General features: G+C 39.4%; 1 protein-coding gene across 30 annotated transcripts in view; it reads right to left on the minus strand.

The window, feature by feature from the left end:
* Positions 1-963: 963 nt before the first annotated feature.
* LOC121329924 (MAP kinase-activating death domain protein-like) overlaps positions 964-15,985 on the minus strand; it is a 53,083-nt gene continuing 38,061 nt past the window's right edge. For 16 of the 30 annotated variants that reach the window (XM_041275982.1, XM_041275975.1, XM_041275972.1 and 13 more), the window contains 12 exons: positions 15,667-15,729; positions 14,451-14,571; positions 13,815-13,920; positions 13,548-13,658; positions 13,058-13,165; positions 12,492-12,656; positions 12,177-12,249; positions 11,483-11,589; positions 7,899-7,907; positions 7,517-7,586; positions 4,304-4,350; positions 964-3,078 (listed from right to left, as the gene is read on the minus strand). In XM_041275982.1, coding sequence (XP_041131916.1) covers positions 2,965-3,078; positions 4,304-4,350; positions 7,517-7,586; positions 7,899-7,907; positions 11,483-11,589; positions 12,177-12,249; positions 12,492-12,656; positions 13,058-13,165; positions 13,548-13,658; positions 13,815-13,920; positions 14,451-14,571; positions 15,667-15,729 — 1,094 coding nt within the window. In that variant the 3' untranslated portion in view covers positions 964-2,964. The remainder of the gene's footprint in view (positions 3,079-4,303; positions 4,351-7,516; positions 7,587-7,898; positions 7,908-11,482; positions 11,590-12,176; positions 12,250-12,491; positions 12,657-13,057; positions 13,166-13,547; positions 13,659-13,814; positions 13,921-14,450; positions 14,572-15,666; positions 15,730-15,985) is intronic. The other 14 variants (XM_041276000.1, XM_041275991.1, XM_041276004.1 and 11 more) reach the window with 3 other exon arrangements.

The raw sequence follows: 15,985 nt of genomic DNA on the forward strand, positions 1-15,985 counted from the left end.
AGCTGCTCTTGTATGGTATTTTACCTAATATATTCTTCCTGTTAGAAAACATGTCTTCTCACTTACAGCTGCTGCATCAAATTTGTTTCCATTAACCTGTGCCCTTATAATACTCTGCCCTTGTGGACATAAGAAATATCACAGCAGTTAACTCAGATATTCCATACCCACACCAAGGCGCTCTTTAATAAAAGGGGTGAGCTGGAGTCTGGTGGCAGCGCCTTCTTTAATTAGGCAGTCCTTTGAGACAGACCCAGCGACTTGTTCTCACAACAGAGTCTATTACCACTGCTAAGTAATCCCATGGCAGATTTGTCAGAAAGCTTATTTGTCTAATAATATCCCTGTACCGCATCAAAATACATTTGTTCCATGTTGTAGAAGCTTGCAGGACAATCTTCCCCCTCCTCCCCTCCTGAGTACATTAACAGGTGTGGCCTTGGGGCTGTGAATGGGGAATGTGAAACTGACTCAGAGCGCACATCATGCATAGTCTGTTTAGCCTGTAGCTTCACACTATTTTTGAGTCTGATTGCATGCTGGTTTATAATTATAAGCACTAGCAGCTAAGCATATCTCCCCATAAAATTCATTAAACGAACACACTCACTTGCACTTAACCACAAAGAGGTCGGCTGGCACATATATTTATATCTTGGCGTCAGTCACGTTTGTAATGTTGCCTATTGTAGTGCTTTGCACTGAACATGTCAATACATCTTTGCTTTCTGAAAAGTGGTATTGTTGTTTAAATGCTGTTTATCTCACCCACCCCTTCGGTAGCTGTGGTTCTATCTTTCCAAACACCCAAGGTTTGTCAGAAACCAGTCCTCATTGTAAACAACAAAGCTCAATTTCCATTTTGTATGGTGAAACAGCTCCCCCTTGTGGATGACTGCATGCCGTTCAGTCGCTTAGTTCCTGTATCAAACACATACAGTACAGCAAGGGAGCACAACCAGAACATGCGTGACACACACACCCTGCATAGTGTTCTCTTTAATAGTATGATATTAACACAAAGGTTTCAATTCACAAATTCCAAGTTGGATACATGATTTATTTTTTTATTCTCACATTCCCAAAGCTGTACATTTTCTATAAATATTCTTAATACTTAAATATTTACACCAGTCATCCTTGCTTTTTGCTTTATTCTACAGCAGCAAACTTTGAAATGGAAACATTTCCGCTGAAAAAGAACACGTCACATATTTTATTGGCATCAATGACTGCAGTAGGTGATGCAACACTATAACCCCCCCCCCCCCTCCGTCTGCCACAATGGAACACATATACCTTTCTTTAACATAATTTACATTCAGAACATTTAGTGTCAAGTCCTGGGGAATCTTTAAAATTGGTGATAACAGTGATAACATTGTGCAAGTCTATAACTTTAAATATGTAAATCAGTAGTTCATTCCTTTCAAAACAAAACTAAACAAAGAAAAGTACCCATGGCTACATGTACCCACACTTAAATACATCTTGGGAACATCACAGTACACACATCATTCTGACTTGCAGGTAGCAGGAAAATCTGTTTCACCCTTTAAAATGGACACGTGACAGTAGGAAACATCAGTCGGCAGAAACAAAGTTGTACCCAAGTATAGATTTCAGGATTTCTAAACACAGTTGGTGCTTAATTCTAATGAAGTTTTTTTTTAAATACATTTTTATTTATTTTAGTATGTATGTATTAATTAATATATATTTACTTATTAATTAATATAACATTTTCTACAGCAGCTTACTTTAGACAAGAGGAAAATAATGCTGCAAACTCCTACATCCATTAAGCACTGCACATCCATACAATCTAGCACAGCAGGGCGGAACTGAACAGGATCTTTTTTACAGTGATAATTTGAAGAGATACATGCCCCGATAGCTAGTACAGTGATTCACCGTTCGTTGAGAGGAATCTGTTAAGCACTCCTCAGATTTTAAATTTAATGAAACATTTAGAGTGGCATGCAAGGGTGTTTGCAGAGAGGGGTAGCAAGCTGGAGGTCATTACAGCAGCTTCTAACTTATTGGTGGATTGCCGGCACGAGAGAATAAAGCTCCTTTTAAAACAGACTGCCAACATTGTCCCAATAGGAACAGGTGACACGCCTTCAGAACTCACCCTGCCTTCTCCAGTAATGAAGCTGCTGCTCGTTCTCTTCCAGAAGGGACTGGCACGAGCTTTCATGCTTTAGAAATATTTCATTAAACCAGTATATAAGGCAATTGATTCTCATTCTTATTCTAATCAACATATTTTCTTTTCATTCTAAAACTACATTTAACATTAACCATACAGCCAACATATATTCAGGAATAAAACGCTGGTTTCAGAGTGCAATGGCGATTTCATGACTACAGCAGTTCGACGCAGTCGAGGCTGTCTATTCCCCCTGCTTTGCTGCTCACAGTAAAATGTCACTGTGCTGAATAGTCGTTGTACCCTGGGTTTTGTAGCCAAGCAAGCTTTACTCTGCCAGCACCACGAAATGTCTCGAGTAATAAAGCGAGAAAGAGTGCAAAGCTAAATTCTTAAGATGCCTTGGAAAGGAAAAATAAAGGAGCAAGTGCAATGTGGTTCACTTCGAGCTGGAAGCTGCGTAGGTATTTTATGCAAAGTGTGCATTGTTTTGAACTGTATTGTTTTTATTTATTTACCTAAAAATGTTCATATAAATAAAAGCCTTACCAACCTGCCGCAGCCAGTAAAATACATTCAGAATCCCACATAAAACGGTGCATGGAAATTAAAACAGGAAAACACACAACAACAATGACCATGAAGGGATTTACAGTAGTAAAAAGACATACGTAGTTTAACAAGACAACAACGTTCTGTGCACTAAACACGAGATGACATGGACAGGAACGTGAGCGAGAGTCTTTTGTGGTGTACAGTGAGCGAGTGACCCTTCTGCTTGGGGAGGGGAGGGGAGGGGGAGTCAGGAGCTAGCTGGGGATGAGCCTCGGAGACAGTGCCTTTGTTTTGCCCTCTGCTTCCTTCCCTCTCACTGCAGCCATGTAGGAGAAGAGACACAGCACGGAGTAGCAGATCTGGTGGGCCTGTTGCAAAACAGAAGGGCCAGCATTAAGAATCCAAAATCATGGAGCTTTTTTTCTTGTGCTCTGTGAGTAGAATAAGAAATGCTGACGGGTAAGTTTCATTCAGTTCGGTCAAGTGGTTCTCAAGATAGAGATTTAAAATGAGCCAACCAATTGAATTACCCGAAAGTGGGTCACATGACCAGGTATAATTCTGGTACCTTCAAGAACTTAGAAGTGTCCATTGTCCATACCAGCTCCCAGAAATAGATATTTTATAATATATATATATATATATATATATATATAGCTCCACCATATATATATATATATATATATATATATATATATATATATATATATATATATATATATATATATATATATATATATATATAATATATATATATATATAATCATTGATTAAAAATTCATTCATCGGAAACCTCATCATCGGAGCAAAAATAGATTGAACTATTGCCCTGACATCCTTACACCACCGGGCAATAGTCTCCATCTGTCATGTGATTGGTTCACATCACTGTCAGTCCCGCCCCTTTTCAAAGGAATGCCCTTCTCCCCTGCACTTTCCACAAGAGAAAATGGCTAAACACCGATTCTGTGAGTTAATAGAAAATGAATCACAAAACATATTACAAAAGAAAGATGCTCCAAACACTGACACGGTGATTAAAATGTCACTGTCACTGTTTTCTCACTCGACGATGTAAACAAATATGACGGCCGGTATATAATCTGGATTTCGCAGCAGGCAGCAAGCTGCAAGGAGAGCTGATCGCCAAAAAAAAAAAATTAATTATAACTACTGTACATTTTCTGTTATTTATTTATTTACTTATACTGTATCAGCTATATTTAAACAAAACATATAAAGTCGTATTTGCTATCCAACCTTGCCTTATTTTCTTGACTGAGTCACATATTAAATATGTACTGCAGACATTACAGCCCCCTGTCGGTAACAATAGTCTTCCCTTGGGTCAATAATTTTTCAATATAGCCCTCTCCAGTACACAATATGCTGCCTAAAGCAGAGTGAACACAAAGCCACTTTGCTGCATCAAACCCCAAGTCTTCCCTGGTGTGCCATGCAGTGGTCTGAAACCTAGTCTCCTGAAACCAAGTTCCCAGCCACAAAGTGGCTTCGTGTTCCCTTAGCTTAAGAGAACAGCATGCAAACAACAGCATGAAACCTTTAGAAACAGAGACAGCTTGGTCCACTCACCATCGGAGTCTTGTACTTGTGGATCACCACTTCTTTAGTTTCAGGAACTAAAACCGGACGGGCAAGAGATAAAACAAACAGTTCAACACAGGAGGAAAAGCCAGTGAAAAGCATGTAGTCAACTGAATGGATGTGCACATAGCATAGGGAATTCAGATCACAAGGAACGCACATGTCTGACTGGAGCTGTGAGTCAAGCACAAGGGAACTTCAGAACCATACACGTGACCCACATTTGAAACGCACCCTGCAATGTATTGAAAATTACATTTTGGCTAGAGTTTAAATGTAATTTCTGTCCTTACCACATCCGACATAAATTTCACATATCTGTGATACATTTATTTTTGTTGATTGATTGTGACGTCTCAAAGGAAGAAGTGTACAGGGGCTGCATGCAATGTTTTAAAAAGGGGGATCATGCAGAAGCAATACATTAAATAAGGTAATGAATATCCTAATGCAAGATGCATATTATTTCTTATGTACTATCCGTGTTGAATCACTGTTAACCTATCCCATCCAAGACAGGTGCATGTGCAAGGGTCTAGACCTGGGGCGTCCGTCAATACATACCCATTGCATTCTGTCTAACTCCCTTACAATCCTACAACATACAGTACTGCACCTTGCTTTACACTGAGATTTTAACTAGAATTAGTTGGCTTGCATCCATAAGCATTACCCTATCAAAGCATGGGAAGAGTTTATATGAAAAGGTTTCTCCCTAGATGGACGCAAGCGTCTAAATAGAAGCATGCATGCAGGACAAGTTACATTAGTCACAGCTTATTGTGAGCAGGCTTAGGTCACGCTAGTCTTTCTGGTTCATGATCCATGGGACTTCTGTGATCTGAATTCGTAAACCGACTATAGTGCACAGAACCCTCTGCTGAAAGCAACCAGGTGAAATGTTTGCACTTGCAAAAACCAAAAACGTGAAAAAGAAGACAGTGTTTCGTAACCAAAATCATATCGGTTCAAAATCCAAGTATAATAATCCAGTAACGTGACCCATGTGACAATGAAACGCTGCGTGAAAAAATTTACAACGCCAAGGACTGTTTCTTTTTTCTTTTTGTAAGTTTGACATTTGAAGGTTGAAAATCATGTCCTATTACAATATTGCAAGCCAAATAATAATGGTGGCAGACAAATGGTTACAATGCAGAAAAAAAATAAAATAGAAAGCTTTGTCCTGTAAAACAAGCATATAGACTTTTCATTAGTTAGTGTAAAACATTATAAATCATTAAATGCAGACAGCATTCCTTTTACTTGCTGGTGATGACAGCATCGTGAAGCCAAGCCAGTAACTTGACTATGATGCTGCTTCTCTCTAGATATAAAAGCACCTTCTTACCAAGAAACCTGAGGTGGGTAGTCCCGATATTCACTGGGGAGTAAACAGCTGCTTACTGACAGATTGTATCATTTACAGATGTCTGCTAACTAGAATTTGGAAAAGGAATGCTGTCCCGCTTGCAAAGGTTTTGAAATTCTACAGCTAATGAAAATGGGTCAGTAGTTTTCAACAGAGATTTGATACGTGAAAGAGAGGAAGAAATATGTGATACCACTTTACCTGAAGGAGAATGAAGGTTTTCATAGCAGCGAAGGTGAGGGTAGGAATTACAAAAGCAGCACAGAAACACAGCAGTAACTCAAACCAGCCCAAGCGGAGCCTGATCGGACTACTGTCATCATCTAGCTGCCTGCAAGAGAGACTCCCATTGCGTAGCAGTGAGAGTCATTCTGGGTTTTTTTCTGAGCTAGTGTCTCAGGAACTGGTAAAAACCAACACCAAACCCTAGAATGACTCAATTTACTATGAAATAGGAGTTATCTGCAGTACATCCCTGTGTAGTCAGACAGATGCACCTGTTTCTCTCACTCACACGTTTGATAACAGCATAAATCAGGTGATTTTATGCTGTCAGTGGCCTTCAGTTACATAAACACCACATATTACATTAAAAATGCATATGTCTATTTCTTAGTTATTATAGGGTCCTGCTGTAATACTGTCAGAGAAGAAGATGGATGCTAGATTCCCTGTTTTGTCCTGACAATGCCCACATATTTTTGTAAAGCTACTGGACTACATTGATGCTGTTTCTTATGCCTAAAATGACAGGTCCATAATGCATAGCACATGAAAATGTTGGATTTTGAGACAATTTTTTTATGGAGGATGCTGAATTACTGCAGCAGACAGCTACATCAACCGGAGTATCGTGGTTTAAACCGTAGACCTTGTTCCGATGTTAGTACAGTACTATGTTTTTCTCTTTACTTAATGGTAACAAACCATCAAGAGTAACTGTCAAGAAACAACTTGGTCTCATGTGCTACAGGAACAGTTTATTATGAGTTTGTACAGAATGACACCATCCACATACAAGACACAATTCATCTGCCTCTCCTTCAAACTCATAACTAATCTGTCATTAGATTTAGAGCCGATATCAAGGTTGATTTCAGTAAAACAAGTAGACCAGTATTTCGTTTTTACTACACATAACTAAAATACTTTCATTCTACGCTATGACATCATTTAACATCCCCACCACACCAAGACCTTGCTAAATGTGACACTGAAACACTGAGCCCTCATGTGAAACACAACTGGAAAGCAACAATGCTTTTTAGGGTTAATTGAAGCCAAAGTAAAAATGATGAACACCAGAACAAAATACTAATGAAAAGTGAACCGATCCAACATTTCATTTTTATCCCTGCAAAAGGACTTGTGGATTTTACTTCACAGAACATCATTTAAAAAATGAATTCTACTTTGAAAAGGTTTAAAATCTTATCCTAATACTATACAGCATGTTGCAAAATGTCTTACATCCAGTTCTTGATATCATATATATGTAACTGCCAGGGCACTTCTTTAGTAAAACTTGTCTAAGGGCCTGTTCACAATTGGTTAATTTCCAAGCTAACCGAACTTGGAAACTAACTCTGTAGGAAAAGAACTTGGTTCCCTTTGTATTCACATACAGTATGCACTCTGAAGGTTCACACATACTTCCAAAATTAACCGAACCACACTCCGTTCAAAAGAATCCACCCAAACTAACCAATGAGAATGCACCCTAATACATAAAGTAGAAGCTGCTGCACCTCCATGCTGTGCAATGTCTGCTCTGAATCTGAGTTACTGCCGTGTAATGTACAAACCTAGTATCAAAATAATGTAATTACCAAATTCTTCCAGGACAAAGACTCCTTTGACAGTATTGCACTTTTTAATGTGCTTCAGCTCTATGAAAACCTAAAACAAAAAGGAAAAAAAGAAGAAACAGAAAAAAAACCATTAGCAAATAATTCCATAATTCAATAATAAATCAAGCAAAAATAAAAACAGAATCATAACAGAACATAAAAAAAGACTAAAACAGACACCACAATATGCAAACAAACTCTCTTTAATGCTCTAGCAATGCTACAAATCGAGCAAGAACAATTCACAACAATATCAAAAAGAAAAAGAACGCACGTAACATAAACAATCCGCCACACAGCTAAAATAAAAACGAAATCAAAAAATCACGGCTAAGAAGCAAAGACAGCAGAAGATTAGTACCTTCCGCTCCTTGCAGGGGGAGAAGCATGGAAGAGAAATGGTTTGGATTAATATTGGACACAGAGAGCACATACACCCACTGAAGATACTTAAAAACAGTGTACTCTAGGAGAGAGAGAGGTAGGAGAAGGCTTTTCAGAATGGCATGGGTAATTACAATTTTTTTTTTTTTTTTTTTAATTAAACAAAAAAAAAAAAAGTATTAAAAAAAATATAAAAATATTCCCAATTTTACAAGTCTACTCCTCCCAAAATGAACCACCCCCCCTCCATGCGTCCTCCACCAGCAATGAGGGCAGGTGATTGGCACCACTATGAGTCTATAGTAACACGTCTCCCATGCCAATACACCTTCTCCGACTGCACAGCAAGAGGCGCCCCAGTGGCTTAGTGAAATGGAAGGCTTGCAAGCACGACAAAGTAAAGACGTGTTTATATCCTTTTCGTTTACTGTTTCATGATGTGTTTAATCACGTTGAGTGCGAGTTTCATTGCTCCAGCATTGTACTACATTTTTCCTTAAATCTGCCTTAAACTTCCTTTCAACTTGTCTGGAGAACAAAAGAAGCCGGGACTAAACTGACTTCCACATTCCACTGAAATCAAATCATGTGACAATATGACTGTTCAACTCTGACAACGCCATCTGCTCTCTGTCTATACGAAGAGTGGGTTGGGCTGTCAAAGATCACACTGAGGAAGGCTGTTCAGTCCTGGTTCTTAGGATTCAGATTGAGTTAAAAAATAATAAATGAAAATATTGGAGCAAGCACAAAGAATGACTGCAAACCCCAAATATTAAATAGGAAGCAAAATGACATAATCTATTTGCTTTTTAACTTATGTGTTAGATTTTGTGCAATAAGGCTTGACTAAATCATTGTAAATTATAACAAGGTGCTGTCCCTCTGCTGGGACGAGGGAGCAGACAACACTGCCCAGAAACAGATTTCCAGTAGGTGGCAGTGTGGCTCCCGGCTATTTAAATCATGCACATTCATTTCCACTTCAAAATGTCGCTATGAATGTTCAATGGACCATCTTCTGTTCTGCATCTTTCTGTTCTATGAGGTTTTCAACGAATGTGTAGCTGACCTGCTGTATTGTAAGACAGGGTACAATCCCAAATCTGAAGAGGTACAAGAAAAAGGTTCACGCCAACTTGACCCTTTACTTCAAATCCCCAATTCGTTATTCTATTATTAACTGGAACGCTCTTGAAGCAATCTCTCAAAGGCTATGTTATTTGCCAGTTCCGCATAGAGAGATATTAGGTCGGCTCCACAGCTCTTCTTTTGCACACACAACAGCTACCCTGGAACGTGTTTCTCAGTCACAAGTGGTTTATGCCTCGTAACCTCAAATGATGGGAACATCTCCCCAGAACTTGGTTAGCATAACTGGAATGGCTCAAACGACAGTGTTTCCAATATAATACAATGCACTTGAATAGCGCATAACTTCCTGTTCCTGAGCACTGCACACGATTATTCGGAAAGTGGGTTCAGCCATTAACTGGATAACACTGAAGAATGCTTAACCAAACCTCTCTGTTTTTTGCAATAGGAGTAGTTTTGTCTACTATACTGTGTCTCTTACAGAAAGTGATTCTGAAATCTCCTGAAGTCGCTTTTCTGCTTTATTACATATTTATTCAACTAAAAACAGGGCTAGATATTTTGAGTTTGCTACATAACAACCAGAGCAAGTTGAAGAGGGGAGTGAGTAGAATCTGTCAAGCTTCAACCCTGTAATGTCTCCGCTACACACTGCAATGTACAGCACTATCTACATGACAACCACAGCTACTAGAAATACCAAGCAAGTCAACTGAACCAAAAAAACAAACAAAACAAAAACAAAAAACAACAACTCTTCACTAGCTTGAAACATTATGTTAACTGTCAAGCCATCAGCACCCTTTTAATCATTGTACACCCCATATACTGCATACATTCTAGATATCACTTTCAATAAAATGTAACACAAACAGCCAGTTTTACACCCTTCCAGCCCTCATTTCAATGCGGCACTAGTTATACCAAAGGAATATAGCGACCCCTGCTGGTAAACACTGGTCTAGAGGGGCTGTGATGAATCGTTTGTGGACTTTTTCACCCATGGTTTAGATGTTAATGTTTTAAAATAATGGAACCTTAGAATACAAGTAATTAGAACAAAATGTAAAGTATGCAACTCTTTGCTGGCGGGTAGTGAAGTATTATCGAAATGAGCTGTATCCTCACACCCACCTAGCAGCAACCAACTCCATTTCACAAAATCATCAGTCATTGACCCTTCTGTTCTGGATCGCCCTCACAAAGACTAATAGCAAACTGTTCAAAACCACGAGGTTGACCTGAAAAGATTACAGAATGGAAGGAAAATGTACAAACACCACAGAAGTGGCTTTTATAGACTGCGATTGAATCTCATAATTGTCGAGAGGGTCAAAGCACAAAAGCACTTGAGTGTTTGAGTGCTCCGAGCCCCTGGGAAAAGTCAAACACACTTGAATTATGAATAAAAAGTCTTTGTAAACAGGATCACTTCTCAGACTCCAGAATAGTGCACATGGGCTCTGAGTCAGAAGACAAATGAATAAATCACTTAAAAAAATTAAATAAATAAAATAAAACAAAACATTCGCACTTACTGGGAGAACAAGTTGAGGCACAACAGCAAATATATATTATACAGAAACACGAGGTTACTTTTGTAAATCAATTCAGCAAAGAAAAGAGAACTCCTAGCAAATGAAACAAAGTTACAACACAACACCGATGTTTCCTCTAAGGCACTGTTTAACTCCTGTCTTCAGCAAAGCTACACATGATTTTGGTAGCGAGGCTCTGAAGTCACTGAATGGTTTTGTTTCTCATTATATTAACCCTAGCAGGTGTCCAACATAGTTGTTCCATGTTTCCTGAATGACACGAGGGATAGTACACAAACTTTGAGTTCAGTCCTTACGTACTGAAAAAAAATCTTGAAGTATGAAGGGTACACTGTTTGGGGGAAGCAAAACTGAAACCTGTGTGGCAGTGCATAAACACTACAGCACTCATTTCTAGAGATGATTGCTCAATTATTGTGCCATATTTGTAATAAGCTTTGATATTGTGTGTATGGAAGGAACTAATATCTATATCGTTATATAGCTCTATAGCTCTCTCACTCTCTCTATATGCTAGCTCTGCGTAACAAAATACTCTCATATCTATCCTTATGCCTACTGCATGTAGGGATCTTCTGCCATTACCCCCTTGTAAAATAAGATGCATTTTGAATTTGAACCTTGTCATGGATTCTGACATTGTGGCGATCCAAAACTGAAACCACAAAACATTTCAAATGAGCATCTGCAGAGTTTGCAGAGTTGTGAGAAAAATATTACGATTTTGAGCATTGAAAAAGACACTGCCAGGGTAAGCATGCGTTTTTAACACTGCACGGTATCGTTCTAATTTGTATTTATTTGTAGCAACCACTCAGAGGAAACAGCCCGCTGATTGTAGAGAAGTCGTGCCATGTAACACAGAAGCATGCCCATGCAACACAGCAAGGCAGAGCGGCCCTCCTACCTGACTGTGCATGAACTTAAGGTTGATGCCCTCCAAGGTGACCTGTAGCAGCCCCCCCTCTCCGGTCTTCATGTCCTGCACAGGGAACTCTCCGCCCAGCTCTGGCCCTGAGAGACAAGGGAGCAAGAGAGTGGATATCCCCTTCACTCACCGCGTGAAGAATGGGACCATGCGACATACGTACGTTCCTTATCTATGCATCTATTTTATAATGTATTATTATTATTTTAAATGTTTAAATATTCAATTAACAACTCGTGAGTGAAGGGGATATAACGTGGGATTGTGGGGTACAAAGACTCCCACACAGTGATGTTTATACCACCAAAAAAAAAAAAGAAGAAAAAAAAGCATTTCTAATATGTTGCTAATGAAGTATTATTAGAAAGCTCTACACTGTCTCCATTTCAAATCCCACAGTCTATTTGCTCAAACATAACCTCCACAAAAAAAAACAGCTATTACAATACACCAAGATGCAACTCTTTATACAGTATTGTCAAAGTCATTCAATTCATACATTTTTAAACTGCTGTTATCAAGAATGCTGAAGACCTTGTGGAAAGTGCACTGCTCTGCAAGAATATTTACCAAGGAGGTTCCAAAACACAGAATCCTCTGAAACCAGTGTGGCACCGCACAGTGGGACGGTGGAGAGTAATGCATGCACACGGTTCTTTTGCAGAGCTCTTACCTGGTTTAATGTTCTGCTGCCTTGCAGCTGCACGCTCCATGCTGTCCTTCACACAGTAATACAGCTCCCGACACTGACAAAGAGAAGAGCGACAGCTTTAATACAGCAACTCCAGTGGTTATTAATATTGGCAGATGTAGCCCTCAGGAGTCCTTGGATAGCCAATGTACATTACACCTTCCTTAATGTGCTGCACTGAGCGGCACTACAGAACACTTAGGTCTGTATATTACATGCCTCCTATGGTGTCGTCCCACAGTCCCCTTCCATTTCCATTTTTTTGTATTCTGGGTTATTTTTGCCGTCAGGACCCACCTTCTTTGTGTAGAACTTGTTCAGCTGCGTCTCCTGCCCATTCCTCCTCCACAGACACAGCACTTTGGTTTTGGGACAGTAAGTCATGTTGATGAGCTTCTCGTACCACCAGCGCTCGTAGACCGTGCCGATGTTGCTCCTCAGCACGATGCAGTCGTCGCAAACCTGCAAGGAATCAAGGCAAGACGGTAAGAACATGCAGACCCACAGCATAGGGAAGAGGCTCATACAGAGCAGCCCTGACTGCTCGGACTACTCACATAACACTATCATAAAGCTTTCTTAATAGCTTGACATTATAACCTTTTCTGTTTATATTTAACAATCCTCACTGATATTTAAGAACCTCTTCTCACATCCACGTTGGTTTTTACAACACTACTGTCTGGTTTCATAGACCCTAATCGTCACTATTCCCAGCCTACCTAATGTTAACCTTTGACAAGATAGTTTGAGATTTGTGGTTGTCGCGCTGTTTACCAAAAACGTCAAATTAATGTAGGTCTATCATTTTACATTTTAAAAAACAATTTGTCTAGTTTGAAGAAAGACAATGTAATCTGTACCTCCATAAAGAATATGTCTCCTGTGGTATCCGTCCCAGCATGCACCACAAAGGTTTGCTTCTTAATGTGTCGGCTGCCGCTGGGTCTGATTAGAAGCTCCCGACCGTTCTGAACACAAGAACACATTTATTAACACGCCTTCCTACCCTCCACAGTCAAACTGTCCCATTCAATACACAAATAAATCATTTAGGACTGTATCACTGAGAGAAAAAAAAGACAGCAATGACTGACTCAGCTATTTACTTTCAAGAAGGCCTACAGACGCTTAGCAATCTGTGTTCGTTACACTGACGAAGGCATTAGCTAAAAATATTTGAATGGGCCTTTTTAAAAAATAATTTCTTATATTTAAAATGAAGTTTAAATGTTTAACCCTTTAACAGTGTTAAATGATTAAGTTGTAGCTACAGTTATAGATTATAATCCAAAAAATACACACACACACAGGCACACACTGTTAAAGCGTTCTAGATTTTAAAGGGCTCACCAGCTCTGCCAAGCGATCCAGGGCTTCGTTGATCTCCTGACTGTAAGCAAGGCCAATATGTGATTTTCCCATCAGCCGTCTGACTTTCTTTCTGATGTCATTGTTATTTACCTGGGAATGAGAGTCTGGGTTTAGGGGCGCTGTCTTTCGGGTTTGACGTTGCAAGTGACTCTGCAGCTGATGCATTGGATAAAGGCGTCTCCTAAATAAACAAATATTAAAATTAAATAATAATGTATAGCCCAGTAGAATAGCAGAGACCCCTACCTTCATCATAAGCATGTACGCAATCATGTTGTGCAAGAGGGTCGCTAACAATTTGTCTTCGTCATCCTCCAAACGCTTACGATCGTGGTCTCCCAACGATAGATACCTGTGCAAAATAAGGATAACACGACACTACATCAGCATAAGTTTGTAAAATAACCTGTAGAGTTTAAACCACATCCATATCTGAGTTCTCGCTCAAGACATTAAACTTCTTTCAGAAAAAAATGGTGAAAAAGTAGAGTAAAAAGCTTTGGGTATTTTCCTTTGAATAAGGAAATCAATATGGTCGTAACATTATTTAAACTAACGTTTTGAATGCTTGACGCATGATAATTAAGGAAAACTTATACATTTGAGGGCAAAACAAGGCCATACACTCCTGCAATGCAGTTCTGCTGCCCTGTAAAACCTTGCAGCAATGCAACCAATCTCCCTACCAGTTATGAACACAAGATGTTCACTAAATGTTTGCAGCCCAATGCAAACAGACCTGCCTCACCTTCCAGTCTATTTGTTTTTCTCTATAGCTGTGTACGGACAGCAGACAAGTGCCATTACAATGCACTTCTCGACTTGTGTTAGGAAAGATTACAAGCATGCATTCAGCAGAAATATGTTTCTGGAAGACAATACCTGTCAATCATTTCCTGTGGTCCCTGGTCCATGCCCATCCCCTCCCTCTCCAGCATCACCGCGTCCAGGTAAGCATCTTCCCAGAACTGCACCTGATCCCACAGTGTGGAGCGCTCCTTACCTGCAGCGAATCAACAGACACGGCTCAGACATGCAGGTCTAACCATAGCCTCCCTTACACAGTGTGATGTTCCATGCAGGGTGCACACAGATGAGGGAATACAATGGAAGGACTTGACATTTTGAACATGCTGGGAATCTGGATGCCAAGTAGCTAGACGAGTTGCTCTCTAGATTTTCCAAATTGTACTTAACTAAAAGGCACTGTTGCATCAACTTAAACTGATTCAAATACAATTCCACAGCACCTATTAAGGTGCAATATGCAGTCCATCTATTTTACATCACTACAGTTTTAAGACAATTTGTTCTTGTATTTCCTACTGGTGAGAGTGTGAAACCCCAAAAGAAAGACACTTTACATGATTCAAAGCAAAGGTTTTGCACATGACATACCTGAGCACAACTATGTATTCATGATAGGAGACAGTTAAATAACTATAATGCAAGCTTTTTAATGACCTTGAACAAAAACATTAATCTCTCAAAATGTAATTGCACTGCTACTACTGTTCCAGAGTAAATATACAAAGTATATAACAGTTTTGTAAACCCAAAACTTGAACATTCACATAGGTTGCCCAATAAAATGAATGTTTAAAAAGGTTACAGAATGGTTTGGTTATGAGAAAAGGAAAGGCTTTTTTTTGTCAATAGGCGACTACTACGAAAAATCGTTCAACGACTGAGAAGTCGGCCACTTAAACCACTCAACTTCTATCTAGACCGGAATGAAACTGAAATTATGTCAATGCCTGACATGCAGTAGGAGTTCCCTATTAAATCCTAATCAATAAACATAGAAAAATACAAACTTCTATTCAAACGGAATTAAAAAAACAAAAAAAAACAAAAACAAAACGTAATGATACTAGCATTTTACTGAAACCTCGTTATATTTTCACAATTTTAAACAAAAACCAAAAGCTGGAAAAAAAAAACAGAATGAAACCAAATCCTGACATTTTTTTTTAATGGTTTAAAAGCAAAAAAGTAAGATGTGCATGCAACCACACAGGCACAGTATGCAAGCAACACTGCAAAAAGCATTTAGACACCCAGAGGGTGAAGGGTGAAAGGGAAAGATCATCATTACTCAGAGAGAACGTTTCCATTGCAGCATCCTCCAGCTGATCCCAGACTGAGCTCTTGTCCCTCCCTGAGTGCGATCCAGGCAGAGCAGGCAGGGGGTGAGAGAACAGGGATCTCAGGTTGTGAAGCAACAAAGCAGACAGGTTTCATTTTTTAGAGCAGGGATTCCCAACTCTGTTCCCTCCATGTCAATTTCAGTCCAGGACTGGGTTCCAATCAGGTCGATCCTAACTAATTTAGGACCTGGTTGGAAAAAATATCTGGACTGCAATGGGCTTCAAGGGCCAGCGTTGGGAAGAACTGCTTGAGCGTATCAGTCAGAG

The sequence above is a fragment of the Polyodon spathula genome, chromosome 17 (genome assembly GCF_017654505.1).
Source record: "Polyodon spathula isolate WHYD16114869_AA chromosome 17, ASM1765450v1, whole genome shotgun sequence".
Lineage (NCBI taxonomy): Eukaryota > Metazoa > Chordata > Actinopteri > Acipenseriformes > Polyodontidae > Polyodon > Polyodon spathula.